The 18,485-nt window shown below is 40.1% G+C and overlaps 7 protein-coding genes across 7 annotated transcripts; 1 reads left to right on the top strand and 6 right to left on the bottom strand. All coding sequences in view use genetic code 12, as the record gives it.

Moving 5' to 3' along the window:
- Positions 1 to 50: 50 nt before the first annotated feature.
- Positions 51 to 1,928, bottom strand: RJT20DRAFT_135836 (diacylglycerol O-acyltransferase; the record flags this gene model as incomplete). Its single annotated transcript, XM_064918434.1, has 1 exon — positions 51 to 1,928. The coding sequence occupies one exon, from the start codon at positions 1,926 to 1,928 to the stop codon at positions 51 to 53; it is 1,878 nt and encodes a 625-aa protein (XP_064773931.1).
- An 898-nt stretch (positions 1,929 to 2,826) lies between these two features.
- On the top strand, positions 2,827 to 5,511 carry ORC3 (origin recognition complex subunit 3). The gene has a single exon (XM_064920438.1). The coding sequence runs from the start codon at positions 3,108 to 3,110 to the stop codon at positions 5,454 to 5,456; it is 2,349 nt and encodes a 782-aa protein (XP_064773932.1). The 5' UTR covers positions 2,827 to 3,107; the 3' UTR covers positions 5,457 to 5,511.
- On the bottom strand, positions 5,487 to 6,077 carry RJT20DRAFT_156054 (uncharacterized protein). Its single transcript, XM_064919124.1, has one exon. The coding sequence runs from the start codon at positions 6,044 to 6,046 to the stop codon at positions 5,567 to 5,569; it is 480 nt and encodes a 159-aa protein (XP_064773933.1). The 5' UTR covers positions 6,047 to 6,077; the 3' UTR covers positions 5,487 to 5,566.
- A 601-nt stretch (positions 6,078 to 6,678) lies between these two features.
- On the bottom strand, positions 6,679 to 9,113 carry MNN14 (Mnn14p; the record flags this gene model as incomplete). Its single annotated transcript, XM_064918831.1, has 5 exons — positions 6,679 to 6,770; positions 6,887 to 8,120; positions 8,157 to 8,311; positions 8,333 to 8,524; positions 9,101 to 9,113. The coding sequence occupies 5 exons, from the start codon at positions 9,111 to 9,113 to the stop codon at positions 6,679 to 6,681; spliced, it is 1,686 nt and encodes a 561-aa protein (XP_064773934.1).
- Positions 9,114 to 11,176: 2,063 nt separating this feature from the next.
- Positions 11,177 to 12,949, bottom strand: GAP2 (amino acid permease; the record flags this gene model as incomplete). The annotated part of the gene is made up of 1 exon (XM_064921637.1): positions 11,177 to 12,949. The coding sequence occupies one exon, from the start codon at positions 12,947 to 12,949 to the stop codon at positions 11,177 to 11,179; it is 1,773 nt and encodes a 590-aa protein (XP_064773935.1).
- Positions 12,950 to 15,640: 2,691 nt separating this feature from the next.
- RJT20DRAFT_135841 (uncharacterized protein) lies at positions 15,641 to 16,528 on the bottom strand (the record flags this gene model as incomplete). The annotated part of the gene is made up of 1 exon (XM_064918435.1): positions 15,641 to 16,528. The coding sequence occupies one exon, from the start codon at positions 16,526 to 16,528 to the stop codon at positions 15,641 to 15,643; it is 888 nt and encodes a 295-aa protein (XP_064773936.1).
- Positions 16,529 to 16,640: 112 nt separating this feature from the next.
- BAT22 (Bat22p) lies at positions 16,641 to 18,093 on the bottom strand. Its single transcript, XM_064917446.1, has one exon. It carries the CDS (start codon positions 18,058 to 18,060, stop codon positions 16,945 to 16,947), a length of 1,116 nt encoding a protein of 371 aa, XP_064773937.1. The 5' UTR covers positions 18,061 to 18,093; the 3' UTR covers positions 16,641 to 16,944.
- Between the last annotated feature and the right edge of the window lie 392 nt (positions 18,094 to 18,485).

The raw sequence follows: 18,485 nt of genomic DNA on the forward strand, positions 1-18,485 counted from the left end.
AGCACTTCAATTTTGATCTAAACTACACACAGCGGTATTGAGTTTTCTAATTATTCAATTATGGTTAACTCGACGTCACCATATCCGTACTTTTCTTTGTTTTCCTCGTAAACTCGTTTGAGCTCATCAACATACAATTTATGGTAATGGTCCAATAACTCAGGAGGTATTTTAGTTTTCACATTGGACCGTCTTGGCTTAGGCTGATTGAGTTTAAACAAATTAGTGAAAGAACCTTTTCTAGAGACTTTCTTGTCTCCACTATTGGAGGTCGTCGTGGGCACTGCATCCTCGAAATCTGGGTGTTTCAACTTATACTCCGCTACAAGACCCTGAGGGATGTGAACTGGTCTTCCTACGCAGACATTGATAGGGTTTCTATAAGGCAAAAATCCAAAATCATAGATGAAAACTCCACGAGCACTGAAAAATGGGATTGTGAATTGAAAATTTCTCTTCATCCACTGTTGGAATGCATAGCCCATAGATCCTGGCTTTGGAATGGTCAATTTGTATATGTCAGCTTCACCAAATGCAAATGTTGGAACCAACGAAATGTTGCCCAATTCAATAGCCAACTTTACGAATCCTTTTCTCTTATGCAATACAAGTCTGATTTCTCGTTGTTTCTTTCCTTTGTTTGTCTTTTTGGAAACACCTTTTTCCCCCACCTCTTTTTCATTATTTTTGCCTTCGTGTTTGACATCAGACTCCTCTTGTTCTTCTTCTTCTTCGATGGCTTCGGCAATTTCTTGGTCTTCTTGAATATTTCCCTTGAACCCATATCCTACATTATTATGAGGAGATACCATGTTATTCAAGAGCGATTCTTGAGCGCCACCTACCACAATACAAACCGAGTTGTCACCGTTGTTAATTAAACTTTTGATATTCTTTGCTGAAGCACTAGTCAATCCTAGTCCCAAGAGATAATCTCTGAAGAATGGAAGTGTAAACTGTGTAGTCAAAGTTAAGGGGAATATATTTCCAATTCCAGGGAATAATCTCACTCCCTTGGAGGGATCATGGAAGAAAGGCTTAAGAAACTTGAAAAGAGGTCTGAAGGGTTCATTCCGTACGGCATTGGTTGCAAAAGAACCAAAAGCACCCATGGAGATGACACCGTGGGGATGATAACCGAATATGTAACGGGGTCCAGTGGATACACGCTTGTATTTCAACTCACGTTTGATCTTGGAAGTTGATGTGCTAGAAGTGGAGCTTGAATCGTCATCATTGGATGGGGGTGGAGTATATGAATCTGTATCATTGAGACGTTTGCTGAGTCCTAATTTCTTGAAGATCTTATCGAGGAAAGTACGGGAATCCTCGGAGATCAAGTCCTCTTCGTCATCTGAAAACTCCACATCTTCTACCAAAACATCTGTAAATGTTGGTTCCAAATCAACTGTCTTGTGCACACGGATGGGGAAGTAGTTAACAAACCATTCCCAAATAATGATATTTTTCATCCATTCACGGACTCTGTAGACCACCTTGCCGTTTGTTGGAGTGTGCATGTCGAATCCGTACCACCATACGAAATATGGGAGGATTATAGTTAACCATACCACCCAACCCAACGAAACCGTGAGTAGAAAGAGACAGATGAAAAACGGGATACTTATAGTATGCCAAATAACACCAACTGTTTCCAAACGGTGACTTAACGGAGTATTGAGGGGAGCAACATTAAGCAATGGCTTTTTCCTACCTTTTGCTTTGCCAGAGGCTGAAGTTGTGGATCCATTGGATGTTGTTGCTGAAGTGGAGATAGTAGAGCTGTTTCTACGACTGGATCTGAGCGGTACAGATGAAGTACCATTCAAAGATGTCAAACTGGATGAAGACGAAGTTGGTTCTATCAGAGCAGCGGCCTTTCTTTGTCTGACCGTTTGGTCCTCAGAACCATGGGACTCCTGGGACATTGCTTCTGGAGCGGTGCACTGAAATGATTTGGCGGGGATATAATTGAATATTTAGACAATGCGATGTCAGCAACACGGGGTTCTGCTGTATTACTGAGAACAAGTTTGCTGGAGCCAGAAACAACCCGGTGCCAGTTCTTTAGGAGAAACAGAACGGAATAGACAAAGAAAAAAAACCAGAAAGAGAAATCACACAGAAGAAATAAATCACAAACGCACACTGATATATTACTGACTACTCTTGCTGGTGGTGGTGGTGGTGGTGGTGTTATGGCCGATGTGAAATATTGTATTGTATAGCGAGCTCACTAAAATATTCAGGACCTAAAAATATATGCTCCCCACTGTGGGAGGAAGGCTATTTTTTCAACTCTATTACTAGATAGGGATTGACATAATGGGGATGCGGATTGGTGGTGGAGGAGTCCTGCAATTGCCGTTGTTCGGTTGGAAGTAAATCTTTGGGGGTGTCAGTTTCGCCTAGGGCATACGGATTAGACATTTACTGGTGATTGGTGCTAGACATCAAACAAAGACTGGTACGCTACCAGGATTTGGAGCCAACCCATCCGGTTCGTGGTGGGACTAAGACTCTCTCTCAAGCAGGAAAATGTGGTAGCTTCACTATTCCTGTCCTATCACACCGGTGCAAATGTGGGTGTGTGATCCCTAACCTTCACTGGGTTTGCCGTTAATTGGCCCAGAGCCCCTCACTAACCCCTCCCTTGGTATATTATCAGTGGAAAGAAGGGGCACGAGCTAGCGGCCAGGTGGAACAAATAAAGAGCATGCACTTTCCGCTAATTAGCTCCTCAGGCGAGCTACGATCTTCGTTGTTATTTGTGGCCATATGTCTCATCTATTCTGTACATGGCCCACTTGATCTCTTCAAAAACCATCTCGTGTCTCTTCGCCAGTGTTCTCGTTAACTAATGGAATGTGGTGTTTTGCAATGCTGTGCTGCAGTGACACATGATGCGAATCGTTGCTTTTTCCTAGAATGGATATTCCTGCAGAAATCCCCGTTCTCAATTGGGAAATTTAATCTGGGATTTTTCACTACCACTCTGTCTGACGTTAACTATGACGGCTGGCTGGAGAAGTTAGAGTGAGCTGTTAGTCGAACTAGATTCGAGTTGGTGAGTTCAGAGCAATAAATACCAAGACTAGAAAAAAAGCATGACTAGGCGGAGTGGGAAGCGATCCGGTAAGAATTCCGCGGTTTCTGACGAAGAGGACTTTGACAGCCCCCTGGTCTCTGCAGATGAAGAAAGTGCTACAGCAGCTAACAAGAATCAATATTTTTCAGCCAACGGTGACAACGATAATGACCAGAAATCCCATTATTTCATAACACCTAATCGCAAAAGAAAGGCCGAAACACTGCAAGACGAATTTCCTTCCATTGTTGATAGTCTTCTTGGTAATTCAAATTGCAAAAAAACCAAAACCAAACCAAACCATAGAACTCCGTTTTTAGCATTGTTCAATGGAAAGGAATCAGATCAACATGTACAAAAAAGATACCAGATCTATAAAGAAGTATGGCAGCTGCAATTACAAAAAATAGAGTCCGAATTGAATAATACCAACCAGGAGCTATTTACCAATTTGTCGGAATTTGTGTTCAGATATGCCCCTGTGGAAAAATCTCATATTCACCAGTTGCCTGTTGGGTTTGTCCAGCTCAGTTCCAATTCAGCTAACAACTTGCGTATCATGGAAAAATTCAATATACATTTGAATGAAACTCCGGAAATTAAAAATACAAAAGTCATAAATATAAACTCCAAGAATTGCTATAACATAAAAGCTGCTTTACGTGAGATCATAAAGCAGTTTATCGAGGAAAGGAGCTCAATAGCAGATATAACAACAGAAGAGCAATCTGGTGATGAAGAAGAAGACCTCGAGGAGGAAGGGGGCGAAGGGGATGACGAGAACGACATTGAAGAGAATAATGCCAATTCTGACGGTGAAGACGACCAGGGCGAAGAAAATCAAGGAATTGAATTCCAGGGTAGAGTCAACTACGATTTTGACATTGTGGGCGATTGGTGGACTGCAAATGCAAAGCTACTGAAGCTTACACAAGCAGTTATCATACTTCAGGATGCAAACTCTGTAAGCAACCATGTTCTTAACCAATTGGTCAGGTTGCTTCATGCTTACTCCGCTGAAATCCCATTGAGACTTATTTTGGGATTGTCATCCGAGAATACAAGCACATGGATTAATAACAATCTCAATAATGAAAGTAGGACCCTTATAGATGGCTACAAATTCAAGAGTAATGACAATGTTGATCTAGGTTTTGTCCTCCTTGACAAATTATTCCTATGCAACAACAACCCAAGCATATTATTGGACCCCAAATTGACTACCATTATGCTCAATAGATTCTATAATTCTAACAACTCTATCGACGCATTAATTGCAGAGATCAAATTGATCTATATGATATACTTCTACCAACAGCCATTGTCAATCTTATTGACAGAAGAGATACCCGACGATGCTGTGTATATTGAAGCTTTACGGAAGTTGCCTTCATTTAAAAGACATATAGAGATGAAGGTATATGAGAAAGAGGACTCTGAAGTGAGGAAGTTATTGACGGACGATAATCCAATTAAGAACCTCTTCAAAACAACAAGAACAGAATTTAAATTGTACCAGTTGACGATACTAAATGTTATTACCGTGGTTAACGAATTGCAACGTATAATTCCTGACACTTCTTTCCGAAAAAAAACTTTCGACCTTTACAACTTAGTGACAAGTAACAAACTTGTCAACTCCGTATTCTTGAATGAGATATTTAAGGGGATAAACAAATTCTTATCTAGAGGCGACATAGAAAAATTAATAATTGAGCTTGATAGACAAACGACTGAAATTTATGAGGATGCCCAAGATGAGCAGCTTGCTGAATTAAAAGCATCGTTGCTAAAACTGAAAAATGCCGCTGATTTGAGTAGCAGCTTGAATAGCGTGTTGCAAAACTACTTTAAGAACAATCTATTGCATAACTCCATTGACAATATGCTCTTTCATGAAATCTTCACTATGAACGGTGGTACTATCACACAGACTCCTCCACCATTATTTGAAGAAAATTACGAAAACTTGATGATCAACTTGGTACGTCCAAACCTTCGTTCTACACTTGAGCAAGGCTTGGATGATTGTACTGCCTACTTGCATAATCCATTAGTTCGTGACAATGATTCTACAAAAAAACCAATGCACCCTACATTGACACAGTTGTTCAAAGTCTACAAGGAAGCCCCGGTGAACATCAACATCTACGATTTTTATGTAGCATTCAAGCAATCCCTTGATAGAGAACAGGTGAAAACGATCATAAAGGCATCAGACAAATACGACCTCGATAAGGAGGAGCACTGGGAGAAGTTGACATATGCTTGGTTTATCCAAAACTGCTTTGAATTGATGACTGTGGGTTTATTGAAAGAAAAGCCTAAAGGGGACTACTTGGAAAAAGCCATTTGGAAAGGGGTATGAAATATCCTTTTACCACCGCTAAGGCACATGAATGCTTTGTATTTATTACGAATATCTATTAATACAACCTAATTAAAAAAAGTACTTAATACATTTATACAGTTATCGAACTATATCAAAAGCTTGGCGGCTTCGTCTTGTTCAGTGCTGCTCTGTACCTTTTCCTTCTCTGTCTCTTCCGTATCATTCTGTTCTATTTCTTCCTTCTCCTTCTGTTCCTGATCCTCCTCCTCAGCTTCTTCAGACTCGGACTCTGTGGTCTCTGTGGCTGGTTTGCTGTTATTCTCTTGCTCTTTCTGCTCTTCTTTGGCCTTGTTCTCGGCAGCCCACTCTTTTTCTTCTTCTTCGGCAGCTATTTCCATCGCAATATCAGACTTGTTTCCTGAAAGAATGTTAGTATTTCCGTAATATTCCTGAAGTTTTTCCTGAAGCATTTCGCTTCCCTTCAGGTACAACTCTTTAGAAGCTCCATGGTGACCAGCGATAGATGTGATGATGAGAATAGTGATAAAGCAGGAAAGAATCCCGATTATCATGAACCTTTGGCTCCTGAACAATCTGCCTGATATTTGTGTCGAGTTAGCAATCATTAGGTGATCTGTATTATCAATACTATCTGTACAACAGGTTATTCAACAATGTGTTACTCCTGTTGAACAACAGTCGATATCCCATAGTGGGTCCTAAAAGATCGGGTCGTGTACCACAGCAAAAATCCCACTTTTGTTGAAGTGCGAATATACACGGAAAAGTCGCGAGAATTCCGGTACTTGGATAAGAAGTGGATTGAAGTTGCCAAGATAAGGAAGGTGGAAGGTGGAGAGCCACTTGAGAGGAATATAGGGAAGGTCCATGGTGGATGTTGGAAGTTGGAGTTGGAGAGTGCAGGGTGGAGAGTAGAGAATGTTGTTCAGGTTATAGCTAGGTAATGGAATTGTTAATCATACCTAAGCTGTTGGAGATTTTGGTTGGTGAAGTGTAGTGAGAGTAAATTAGTAGACATTTTCAGTTCAAAGTAGCCTTTTCAATTGAAATTGATAACGAAGAAGTCCTCAAATGTCACTTCTACAGGCAAGAATGATCTGTACTGAGATGGTTCGTCTGTTATGACATTATTTACAGTTGCTTACTTCTTTCCTTCTATGTTAATACTATATTATTTTATTAATTTGTATCCTAAATGCGTTGTTGGTGAAAATCGTTGATAGATGTACATGTAATGCTAATGTTTAATTCTCATGTTGGAACAAAAGCGGCACGCAATCAAAGTATCAGCCACCAGCTTGACTTCGATGTAGCCATTTCCACATTGTTCTTACGATTTGATTCATATTGCTGCCTTAAAAGCTCCCTATGACGAGTTCTGGAATGCTTTGGATTTGGGCTATCCTGTTGCTTTCTATCATCGATATCCAATTGTTTGTATGTACGATAATCAAAATCGTTCATCCAGATCTTACCAAGCTTTTCGTACTTGTTGGTTTCTAATGCAGTGAACTCTATTACCGTTCCTTGCTCATCCTCAGAGGTACCTGCCCCTATAGAACTGTATCCACACCAAGTGTATCCGTCACAGTACTGTCTCATATTCACCCAAGCACGACTTGGTTCGCCCAAGTTGTTATCTGCTTCCAATTTCTTAGAAGGTGGAATGATTGCAGCTTTGACTGAAAGTTGACTGCGGAAGAATTTTTCAAATTGCTTGGTGCTTTTAAATTTGCTATATCTTTTCTTGTCAGATGCCTCCCGTCCAAAATCAATGTTTTCAAGCTGATTACAGAATTGGTAACCAGAATTGAACCATAACAACGTGCGGTTGTCTTCGTCACTTATATGGGCTGGGTGATTAGAACATATTTCGCGTGAAAGAATTGTCTGCGTCTTTCCTATATCCTTCAATCTCTCTTTGAGCGGTGTAATCTCGCCAATTGCTGCTGCAAAATGCTTATTGAATTCAAAAGATTCATCTCCACTCAAAGCAAGAGAGAGCCAAAACAATTCCTTGTCACCGTAAATTCTCGACTTAACAGTCTCGTAGAAATTCATTAACGACATTATTAAGGGCTGTTGGAAGTGTCTTCTACGATCGATAAGAACCAATCCACTTTCCATGAAGTGGCTCATTCTTTGAGAAAAGAATGGTAATTGCATGGTTTTGTTGGTAACTTGATCCATGCCAAAGAATATTTCATCCATCTGGGTATTCATTAACTTCTTGAAGAAAGTTATATCAGACTCCGGGCGATACTCGACAGTTGCACGGTCTTTGTAAAACAAAGTTCCAGATCTAACGTACTTCTTCAATCTGAAGAATTCTTCTGGAGATTTGGTCACGACAGCGTCGGCATCGAGAAATATCATTTCCTCGAAAGAATTAAACAAAACAGCCAATATTTTGTTCCCGAAGCCAGAGAATTTATCCCTGTACTCTTTGTCGATGGCTGGTTTCACATTTACAAATGTCAAGTCAAGAGTTGAGTAATCGAAGAACTTCGATGTGGTAGCTTGGATTAGCTGGAATTTGGAGTCGTCACTCAAATTGTCCGGTTGGTAGATGATTTGAATTGGCAACTTCGTGTCCAAGCTTCTCAATAAGTGAAAAAGCCTAACTGCAGAGTCCACATGGGAATCTGCCATGGTGAGTACGATTCCTCTTCCATTTAACTTCTTTCTGAAGTTATTAAGGAAAGATGATGAAACAAAGGGGTATAAAGATTTAAATAATGTGTATCTTTTTCCATTAACAGGTTCAAATATTGGTGATCTTTGTGTTAACCATGGATAAAGAAGACTCTCTAAATGTCTGACATTGGAATAGATCTGTTTTTGCTTGTTAGGAAATTTACGATCCGGTTCTTCAGTGAATCGAAGGTGACTCAACTTCTTTTGTTGGCCAGCTACAAAGTCGGAGCTATTCAGATGTGGCGAATCGTCTGTAACAAAGCATTTGTTGAAAACCTTTACGTGGGTCATGTAATCGTGAAGTATTTGATCTTCTTCTGCTATCAAGGCTTGTATCTCATCATATTTTGTCTTCATCTCTGCCACTTCTTCTTCAGTGACCACTACTTCATCTTTCTCCCCATCATTTTTCTCTTCATTTTCTTTCTCTCTTTCCTCTTTTAATTTCTTAATTTCTTCTTTCTTGTATTCCTCCCATCCTCTGTTATGGCCCCTATCGAAATGGAAGGAGCGATGTGGATTTATAATTGGCGATGAGAGATAGCTTCTGCTGTTTTCTTCAGCAAGTTTCTTTTGGTATAATACGTTAAAGTATAAATCACATCTTTCCTGGAAGTTGTATTTTCTTAAGACGTAGTTCAAGTTGGAGTTGAACAAATTGTCGTTTTCGGTAGACTTGTTCAAGAGGATTTCCTTGTAGTTCTCTCCAACCACTCCTGGATCGCTGAAGAGATCTACGGAATTGAAGTGTTTTGGGTGTGCAGACGATATGAACTGGGTAAATTTGCTCACATCGACGTGTTGTAACGGGCTAATCGGTTTCTTAGGTCTAACCGTAGCTTGCTTGGAGGGGGTCAAATCATAGTTATCGTAGATCCAATAGACCGATGCCACGAACCATGCGACAAAGAGAAACCGTATTATGGTTTTCTGCTTTCTGCCGTTCTTTTTGGAGTATATGCTGGGGTAGTTCATGGCGGTCTACAGAACTGGTTTCACAGGGTTCTGATGATTTGTAAGAATTTTTGGGGAAATGCTATTGATAAATGGTGATGGCTAGGTGCTAATTAATTGCGTCTTTTTTTTTTCAAGGCGCCAAGGCGGAACTGTGGGATCCCTGATTGTGAAGTAACCGTGGGTTCTCTTGGATTGCTTCGAAAAAGAATCTGACCCTTCAACTAATCGTCAAGATAAGCGTTCGAACCGTTGTAGACATACAAACAGAAAATACGCCAGGATTTATCCTCTGTTTTGTTGTAGCACGAGTGTTAGCCTCTCTTTCTACACGTGGGTGTGTAACTGGAAATAAGTTGACAGCCGCAATTGCTGTGAAAAAAATGTTAATGTTACACACAGCCCTTCCGGATCCGGAAGTTTTGTACATGTACATTACGTCGCATGCGTATAATTATTAGGGGCTTTTGGAGAGGGTGTGAGATTTGAGGGTGTGTTTGAGGGTGTCATAGAAAGATGAAAGAGGGGAGGGAATAGAAGAATTACGAAGTGAGGCGTTAGTCAGTGTATTGAATCACTTGGATTTATGTGGAGGTAACGATAGAAAAGAAACATGACGGTAAAAAGTCAGATGGTTTTCTGCTCGAAAGGTACCCAATTCAGATCCCACAAACACATATTGGTCCATCTCACAGAAACGATCCCATTTCATGCCGATTTAATGCTTAGCAGGGAAATTCTGATGTATTGTTTCCCTGTTCCCTGGCCCTGTCCCATTGAAATACCCGTAAAATTGAACAATACGGACACGCCACTTTGCGTCAGATTACTGTTTTTGACACTTTTCCTGTGTGTGAGACAGCTACCTCCGTGCCGCATCCAAATTAGGTGCTTTGCATCCGCACAAACCCTATTCTATTTTTAATAGGTACAGAAAATTTAATGGTGAGACAGTGTGAAGGTGGACAATTGGCTGTTGGAGCTGAGTCCAAGGCTGAACATGCACTGTGGGCTATATCATACACAGATCATCCGACAGGAATCCCATAGAAGCGACTAACACACAAAAGTTTGAAAGTTTAAATGACTTCAACATACACAGTTGACAACAACTTGTAGGCGAACGAGAGATCTCGTAAAACAAGACGTTGAAAGTGAATGTTACATTGCGCCCATAATTATTGTCAAATCTACTTGGCAAAAGGCTTACATAGAAAACTCTAACTGAAAAGGAAGATTCTTAAACATGTTGACGTCGTAGTACATCCACTGCGTAACATATGACTATTCACTAAAATTAAACGACGTCAAGGTGGTAGACGAGAGGCATGTTTCCCTTGTTGTTTCTGTATTCTGTGTATAAATATTATTGCGGTATTTCTGTTTCGTCAACGGACTCTGAGCCTTCAACGTAGGAGGCTTAAGAATGATGTCAGCATACTTATCGAATTAAAAATGCGAATATGCTAGCCAATCACCAACTCTGTAACAGTAAGGACTTTGAACGTAATTTTAACACAGCAGAGATCTGCGGTTTTTATTGTTGTGTTTCTCTAGCATCTAAGGTCAATATTTGTGAGGAGCAGTAAGAAGCTTTACCTTCCGAGATATTCCAAAAATAAAATAGAGGCTTCGCCATAACTATTTATAGAGGTTTCCAGTTTCGGTAACTACCTACACTAGAAAAGATAAAATGTCACAATACTGTAATAAAGAACGAAGCCTTCGCACATTCTATTGAATCACCAATCACCAATTACAAGAATCAGAGACACACTAAAGGATCTGACTAACGAACTTTAAACGTCACGCGAGAAAATTTAAAATGCCAGGACGTGCAGTAACCACATCCTTATATGACGAAGCAAGCTCAGCGTCTAAAAGAGACCGAACCCGTTTTGATACATTGCAACAATAGTCACTACAATTTGCAACGATATTTAATATAAACGTTTTAATGTATTAAGGCTGATAAACGAAAGTGGTGTACTTAAAACCGCAATCTATCATACAAATTCAAAATTATACAATTATTAAATGGGGAATGTTGTAGAAATAAATAAGAGATTCGACTTCTGTATGGATCAACACCAGAAGTGCCATGCTCTCTTGTAGAATGGCAAGGAAGCAATGTAAGCCTTTTCTTCGGCGATTTCTTGCTTGACCAAGTCCAAATCTAATTCTCTTCTACCTGTATCGATATCAATGTCCTTGGCTCTGATGAACAACATGTTCCACTTACCCTTCCAGATCTTGTGGAATAAGTAGAAGACAAGAACGACTGGGGCACCCAAGTAATTCATGAAGAAGTTCTCAGCAGTTGGCTTTCCACCAAGAGGCCAGACAGCAATCCAGAATTGAGCGATCAAAACCAAGATGTTCAAACCTGCACCGTAGATGGCACCATAAACACCAACTTGGGAAGTGAAGGTAAGCTCATCAGTGTTTCTGCCTTGGGCATATAAGGCACGTCTAAATCTGATCAAACAAAGGTTAATAGACATCCAAGTAAAGATGGAAGATAAACCAGAAAGTGCCAACAACCAGGAGAAGACATCACCAGACTTGTTCGAAGCAGTAATGAAACATAACAAACCGAACACACATTGGACGATAATACCAACTAATGGACGACCTTGTCTGTCAATGTATCCTAAGATTTGTGGAGCTTGACCAGAAGCAGCTAAGGCAGCCAAAGTTCTAGAAGAACCGAAGACAGAAGAGTTACCGACGGACAAAACAGCAATCATGATCACAACGTTCATAACAGATGGCAAACCACTAATACCACCGTTCTTGATAGCAAGAACGAAAGGAGAGGCAGAAGCATCGACAGAAGATGCACTGATCAATCTTGTGTCAGTGTAAGGAACCAATAAACCCACTAAAGTCAACGAGATAACGTAAAATAAGGTAATTCTCCAGAAGACTTGCTTGGTAGCCTTTGGTAATGACTTACGTGGGTTTTGGGTTTCAGCGGCGGCTAAACCGACTAATTCTGTACCAGCAAAAGCGAAAGCAGCACTAACAAAGACGGAACAGACACCCTTGAAACCATGGGCGAAAGCACCAGGCTTGTGCCAGTAAAGACCACCGAGGTAGCCACCTTTTGGACCACCACCGCAGACTAACACGATACCCAAAATAATGAAACCAAGGACTGCAATAACTTTAACAAGCGAGAAGACAAACTCGGCTTCACCATATCCTCTAACACCGAAGAAGTTAATGGCAACAATAAGCACGTAGAAAATAATCACGAACGCCGCAGAATTGGTATGATTGTCCCAAAACTTAATTGTAATAGCAGCAGCAACTAATTCTAATGGTAACACAACCAACCATTGCATAGCATAGTTCCAAGCCATGGAGAAACCCCACGATGGGTCGATAAATCTAGAATTGTATGTAACGAAAGCACCAGAAACAGGGAAAGTGACAGCCAATTCACCTAAGGATTGAACTGTACAGTAAATCATAGAACCAATTAAAAGATAACCAATCAAAAGACCAGCTGGACCACCGGTACGCAAAACAGTACCAGAACCAACGAACAAACCAGTTCCAATGGAACCACCAATGGCAATCATTTGTAAATGTCTGTTTTTAAGAGATCTGGATAATGGAGAGTTTGCAGTCATGATAGCGATCTTCTCAGCATCACTTAAGTTTGGATCAATACCCAAAGCAGTAGTGTCGGCTCTCTTGAAACCGTCTTTGAACTTAGCCCATCCCGTTAATTTTGGGGCATTGTCGGCCTTGTCGAAAGCATCGATGTAGACACCACCGTTCTTTTCAGTAGAAGAGCCATCAGCAGCTTCTCTGGACGTGATATAATCCAATTCTTTTTCAGGCATCTTAATAGATTAACTGTGAAATTAGTTGAAAATGACTATAGGAAACTATCAGCCAAAAACCCAGATACTCCTTGAAATTCGGGAAATGCAAAGCTATATATAATAAGATGGAAGTTGGAAACTAAAAAAGAAATGGGACAATGACAACAATGTCCACGTAAATTGGTTCGCAATGATAGATAAAAGCCAAAGGCACTGAGCCAGAGCGGGTTATCCTACGCCAATATTATTTAATAAAACGTATTGAAATACGCTTGGAGGTGAACATGAATTCCAAAATATTGGGCCCCCCAGTATGAAGTTAGTATGGGAATTTATCAACGGACTGGAATCCACGTCTGCTGATTCCCAATTAGGAAATTCAATTCTTATCAGTTGCATGGTTCTCACTATCAATTGCAATAAATCATAGTCATATCTTGGGGTAGGAAGCAGATGAGGCAAAAGAAAGGTGGGTATCGTGCATATTGGGAACTGACTTAAAATGCAAAGTTTGATATGCAAGCCATTACACAAAAAAGAAATCGCCGTACGGAAGTCAGCCAAATGAAAGAATGCTGGAGAATTAACTCAATGAAATCACTGTACATAGTGTGCACTAGACAGAGGTATTTTGGAGAATATAGGTTTTTTGTAGCATGGTGGGTCCAACCACAGTTCTTTGTAAATTTTGATTGACAATGGTGGTATTTTCTGGTTGGAGTCTTGTCGGTTGGTTTAGCTTTTACATTATTCAACCTTATTTAATTATAGGAGCACTGGAAAATTTCAACGGCCAGACTTCCTTGGAAGTTCCTCGCTTCAACTTCCTTGGCCATCGTCCTTGGCTCTTGTTTCCGGATTATATCGCTACTGCATTATCTTCCGAACGGAGAAAGAAAACCAGAAACGGCTAGCAAAATACGCCTTTAGTCTACGGGACACGACCAAGTTGCATGTTTGTTATGCTGCATATAATATTCCCAGCGAGAAAATAATTGATAAGAACAATCAAGATTAAAATCCTATCAACAAGGACCCCCAAAAAATAATACAGTCTACTGCTTTTCTGAATAGATGCTTGTACGAAAATCAATTGTCACCTATTGAGCCAACTGCCAACTTTATTTTATACAAAGAACGGCACCTCATGATGAGGCAAAGATAGTCCATGAATCAAGCGAAGATAGCTCCTTCCATGGTCGTATATTAGCACAGTGGTTCCGCAAATACAAAAGTGTAATAATACAGGGTACCACATCGCCCTCAATACTATGAAATAGTGTGATGCTTTTCGTATTCTGTTTCCGCGTCTATGAGTCTCGATCTGGGTTTCACCTACTCTTTTGAACTTGTCAATAGATTATAATTTCGTAGGGCATTTGAGACACCACAAAAAGATCTTCACTGTTCACCGTTGGTGAGCACTTTATCTTTTAATTGTTACATTTCAAAGGAGATAAGAGCGAAATAAATAATTTACAGTATTGCCTTAGTATGTCTTCGGCAATTGAGCATCACCTTATTCTCTTCGTTCGCCTTCTTGATCTATCATTTGGTTTGTCTATCTCTACACTCTCTTCTTCTCCTGTTCTGCTCAAGTAATGTACCTCGCCCGACGTTATTTTGTGTCCAGTTCTAACCTGTAAATTTTTCCACCTAAAAGAAATTCAAGGCATTTTGATTTGGACATATTTTCCAAGCGGCATAATCTGAGTGTCCCGCTTCACCAGAACAGGAGCAATTGCGGAGTTGGCTGTGACGTATTAGATTCGCTTTAATTACTTGAAATGTAAAATAAGTGCCTTTGGCGTCACGTCGATTCCCCATATTTGTTCCTCCTAACCATTTATCCATTGCGACAAGGAAAAATGCCTTGGACCTCGTAATTTTTGCCGTGCACCCTGTAGGTCCATAGGTTGCTTAGTGGCACCTGATGCTCTCATTCCCCAGATTTTCATGGATCGACTTAATGGACTTAGGAGTCTCCGAGGGTCATCTTAGATGGTGTGGGGTTAAACTAATCGGACTTCTAAACTTGTGAGTTTACCATGAGGCTATATTCACGCTTACGTTATTCCCACCATTTAGGTGTTAATTTGTAGTTAAGCATCTCCATTGCCCCCCTCCATAGTGTATTTTTTTAACGACTAGATGAGCTCATATGGACGCCAAGTCATTCAGGAGACTCTAGGGTCTTGATTTGTGTAAAGAAACGAATTCCGTTATTATTATGCCTCCAGTGACGGTGGTTCTAAGCTTTGCTATCTCCCACCAGATGGGATAGGACTATCGTTATTTATATACTAATGCGTATAATCGGCATTTGGATACATATTGTCTCGAAGAAAGTCGGCTAAAGGCGGTTAGCAGACTTGAAGGCAATTGACTGTTGAACTCGAATGCCCAATGGCTCTATAGAACGCCTTGCAAGGCTACACAATTAACTACGTGCGACAGTGGCATCAGACTTTTGTTGCTATGGTAGTAGAACTTTCTAACTAATAGCTCAAGATTTACGAAGGATTGCGGCCCTTGGTAGTGTGCCGCAAAACATTTAAGTTGCAAATTTCTCCATAAGGACATTTGTGAGAGATATGTTAAGAACTTATAATGGTAGGGAACGATATTGGTACATGTTGTGATATCTTTTTAGTGGAAGCTGACACTTCCCTATGTACTACTTTATATTTCATGACAAAATTTTTTGTTTCAGTAACTACCGTTTAAGCAAGTGACAGCTCTGCCTCCAACGTGCACCCTGAGGTCATCTTCATCAGACGTCAAGGAAACTTCTATTTTCGCATCCCTACCGACTTTCAAACCTTGGTTAATGCGGAATGAAGATACTTTTTCTTGCAAGTAAGCACCAAGATAAGCACCAACTGCACCAGCACCGCTTCCGCAAGCGGGATCCTCTGGGGTACCCGTAAAAGGTGCAAAGTTCCTGGCTTCATAGAGGCCATTATCGTGCTTGCCGAAAACACCTATTCCATCCCATGAATACTTTTCGCTTAGAAGACTGATTTTAGAGAAATCCAATTGTAAATCAAGGACACTTTGACCGTCTTTCAATTGAACCACAGCCCAAACTGGCCCATCATCAACGATGACAGGTTTAGGGAGCGAGGCGATTGTATTCTGTTGAAGACCTAAAGATTCTTCAACCTCTGGATAGAGATTCTCGGGTAATTCTTCAAATTTGTAATATGGTAACTTAAACGAAAGGTACACTCTTGAGATATCTTTAGGGTCATAGTTATCAACAGTAATTTCAACAAGTCCGGCATTACATTCTTGAACAAGTTTACCGTTTGTAGGCGTAATTCTTCCCAGTTCCAAGAGAGCATAGCACGTCCCAATTGTTGGGTGACCAGCAAATGGCATTTCATAGGTAGGACAAAAAATACGAACTTTGTAATCAGCTCCACTTTGTGTTGTTTTCTCAACAAATGTGGTTTCTGATAAATTTGTCCATCTAGCTATGTCTTGCATCTGCTCCGTAGATAAATTATCTGCATCAAAGAAAACAATGACTGGGTTGCCCTTGAACTTGACGTCAGTAAACACGTCCACTTGCTTGAAATTCTTCTCGCTCATAGTGTTCAAAAAGTGTTTAACACTGATACAGAAATAGAAATTTAGTTGCGAAAAAAGTACTTTCGCAGTACTTATATAAACTCTAGCTTATTAATATATGAATGAGTCAACACTGTGAGAACAATGAATTATCGAATCACATACATGTGACAGAACAAACTCTGTCAACCATGAAAAGAGAACCTGTTACAATGAGCAGATTGATGTCTGAGAATATGGTGATACGAGGAGACTTTCTAAATAGACTCTGTTATCAATTTCTCCTCTTGTATACTTTTTGAAAAAAGTGCTATAAAAGCATAAAATGTACAAACTCTTTTAAAGTTGGATCAATACGTTAAATTTGGCTTTTCAAGATTTTTTCAGATACGTTCGATATAATTGACTTTTAAAACTCTTTTATTTTGAAAGAACTTTTACTTGGCAATTCTTGACCAGTCCTTAAATTCGACTTCACCGTATTGAATGCTCCTAATCCATTCATTTACCTTCTTGGCTATTGGACCTGACGTATTGTCTTCCACAGGAACAGTGATATGTGTACCTCTATATTCTATATTATTTATTGGAGAGATAATGGCAGCGGTACCTGTAGCAAACGCTTCGAGCAATTCTCCTTTTTCAGCTCTAGCAATAACTTCATGAATAGTTAAAGCACGCTCCGAAATTGTCCACTCATCAGATGCCAATTTTTCTTTAGCTAAAATCAAGGTGGAATCTCTAGTAACGCCTGGTAAAATGGTACCATCTAATGGTGGTGTAACCAACTCCTTCTTCCCATCAGGCGTTTGGAAAGCAAAGAAAACGTTCATGGCACCTGCCTCTGTTATGTAGCCTTCTTCTCCAAGAAGCCACAAATTCTGGGAATGGCCATTTTCGATTGCCTTTTCCTGGGGTACGATAGTAGAAACGTAGTTTGCTCCTAACTTAAATTCACCGACTCCTCCTGGCCAGGCTCTCACTGCATAGTCAGTGGCTTCCAATGACACTGGCTTAAATCCCTTTGCGAAGTAAGGACCAACAGGAGAGGCAATGACATATAATAAAGCTCTGTCTGGTCCACGAATTCCCAAGGCTGCTGTTGTACCAATCAATGTTGGCCTCAAATACAAGGAGTATCCTTCTCCTTCTGGTACGAACTTCTGATCAACCACCAAAAATTTATCAATCAATTTCATGAACTCTTCACCATCAAAAGAAGGTAAAGAGGCTCTCTTTGCAGTTCTGTTCATCCTTGCCATATTTTTGTCAGTTCTGAATGTTCTGATGTTACCATCCTTATCACGGTATGCCTTCATTCCCTCAAACAACTCAAAGGAGTAGTGAAACACGACAGTAGCTGGATCAAACGAAAAGTTGTGGTATGGTAAAATTTTTGGAGTACCCCAACCTTCGGCCTTGGACCATTCGATTTCTAGCATATGATCAGTAAATGTCTTACCAAAGACCAAGTCCTCATTAGCAAGGACATCTTTTGGAGAGGTAGTAAGTTCCACTACAAGTTTGCTAGCATGCAACGGTGCAGGTGCCATATTGTCTTGGTTAAGCTGGTTGTGACGAAGTCGTACAATAAACCCACATAGCAAGTTTACATTAGGTATGGCAACTATTTATACACTATCAAAGTTCAATATCTATGAGTCAATCCATATAAGAGGAGTAATTTTGCAATTTTGCAATCCCGTTACAGGAAACGGCTATTGTCGCAAATTTCATATCTTACATTAATTCGGCTATCGATGGAAGAAGAAAGGAACATAGTAACTGGACATAACCGAATCCTGTATCGAAAGATATTCTTTACTGTATCTGGCCTTGACTATTTCAGCAGTTATATAGTGTACTTATATGATGGTTATACAAAGTTCAGAATTTTGTGGGGCTGATATGAATATTATGTCATTTATATTGTCTGATATGGCAATTGAGCCCTCACTTGCATTGAAACCGCTTAAAG

This window comes from Scheffersomyces xylosifermentans (assembly GCF_036884685.1).
Source record: "Scheffersomyces xylosifermentans strain CBS 12540 chromosome Unknown RJT20scaffold_5, whole genome shotgun sequence".
Lineage (NCBI taxonomy): Eukaryota > Fungi > Ascomycota > Pichiomycetes > Serinales > Debaryomycetaceae > Scheffersomyces > Scheffersomyces xylosifermentans.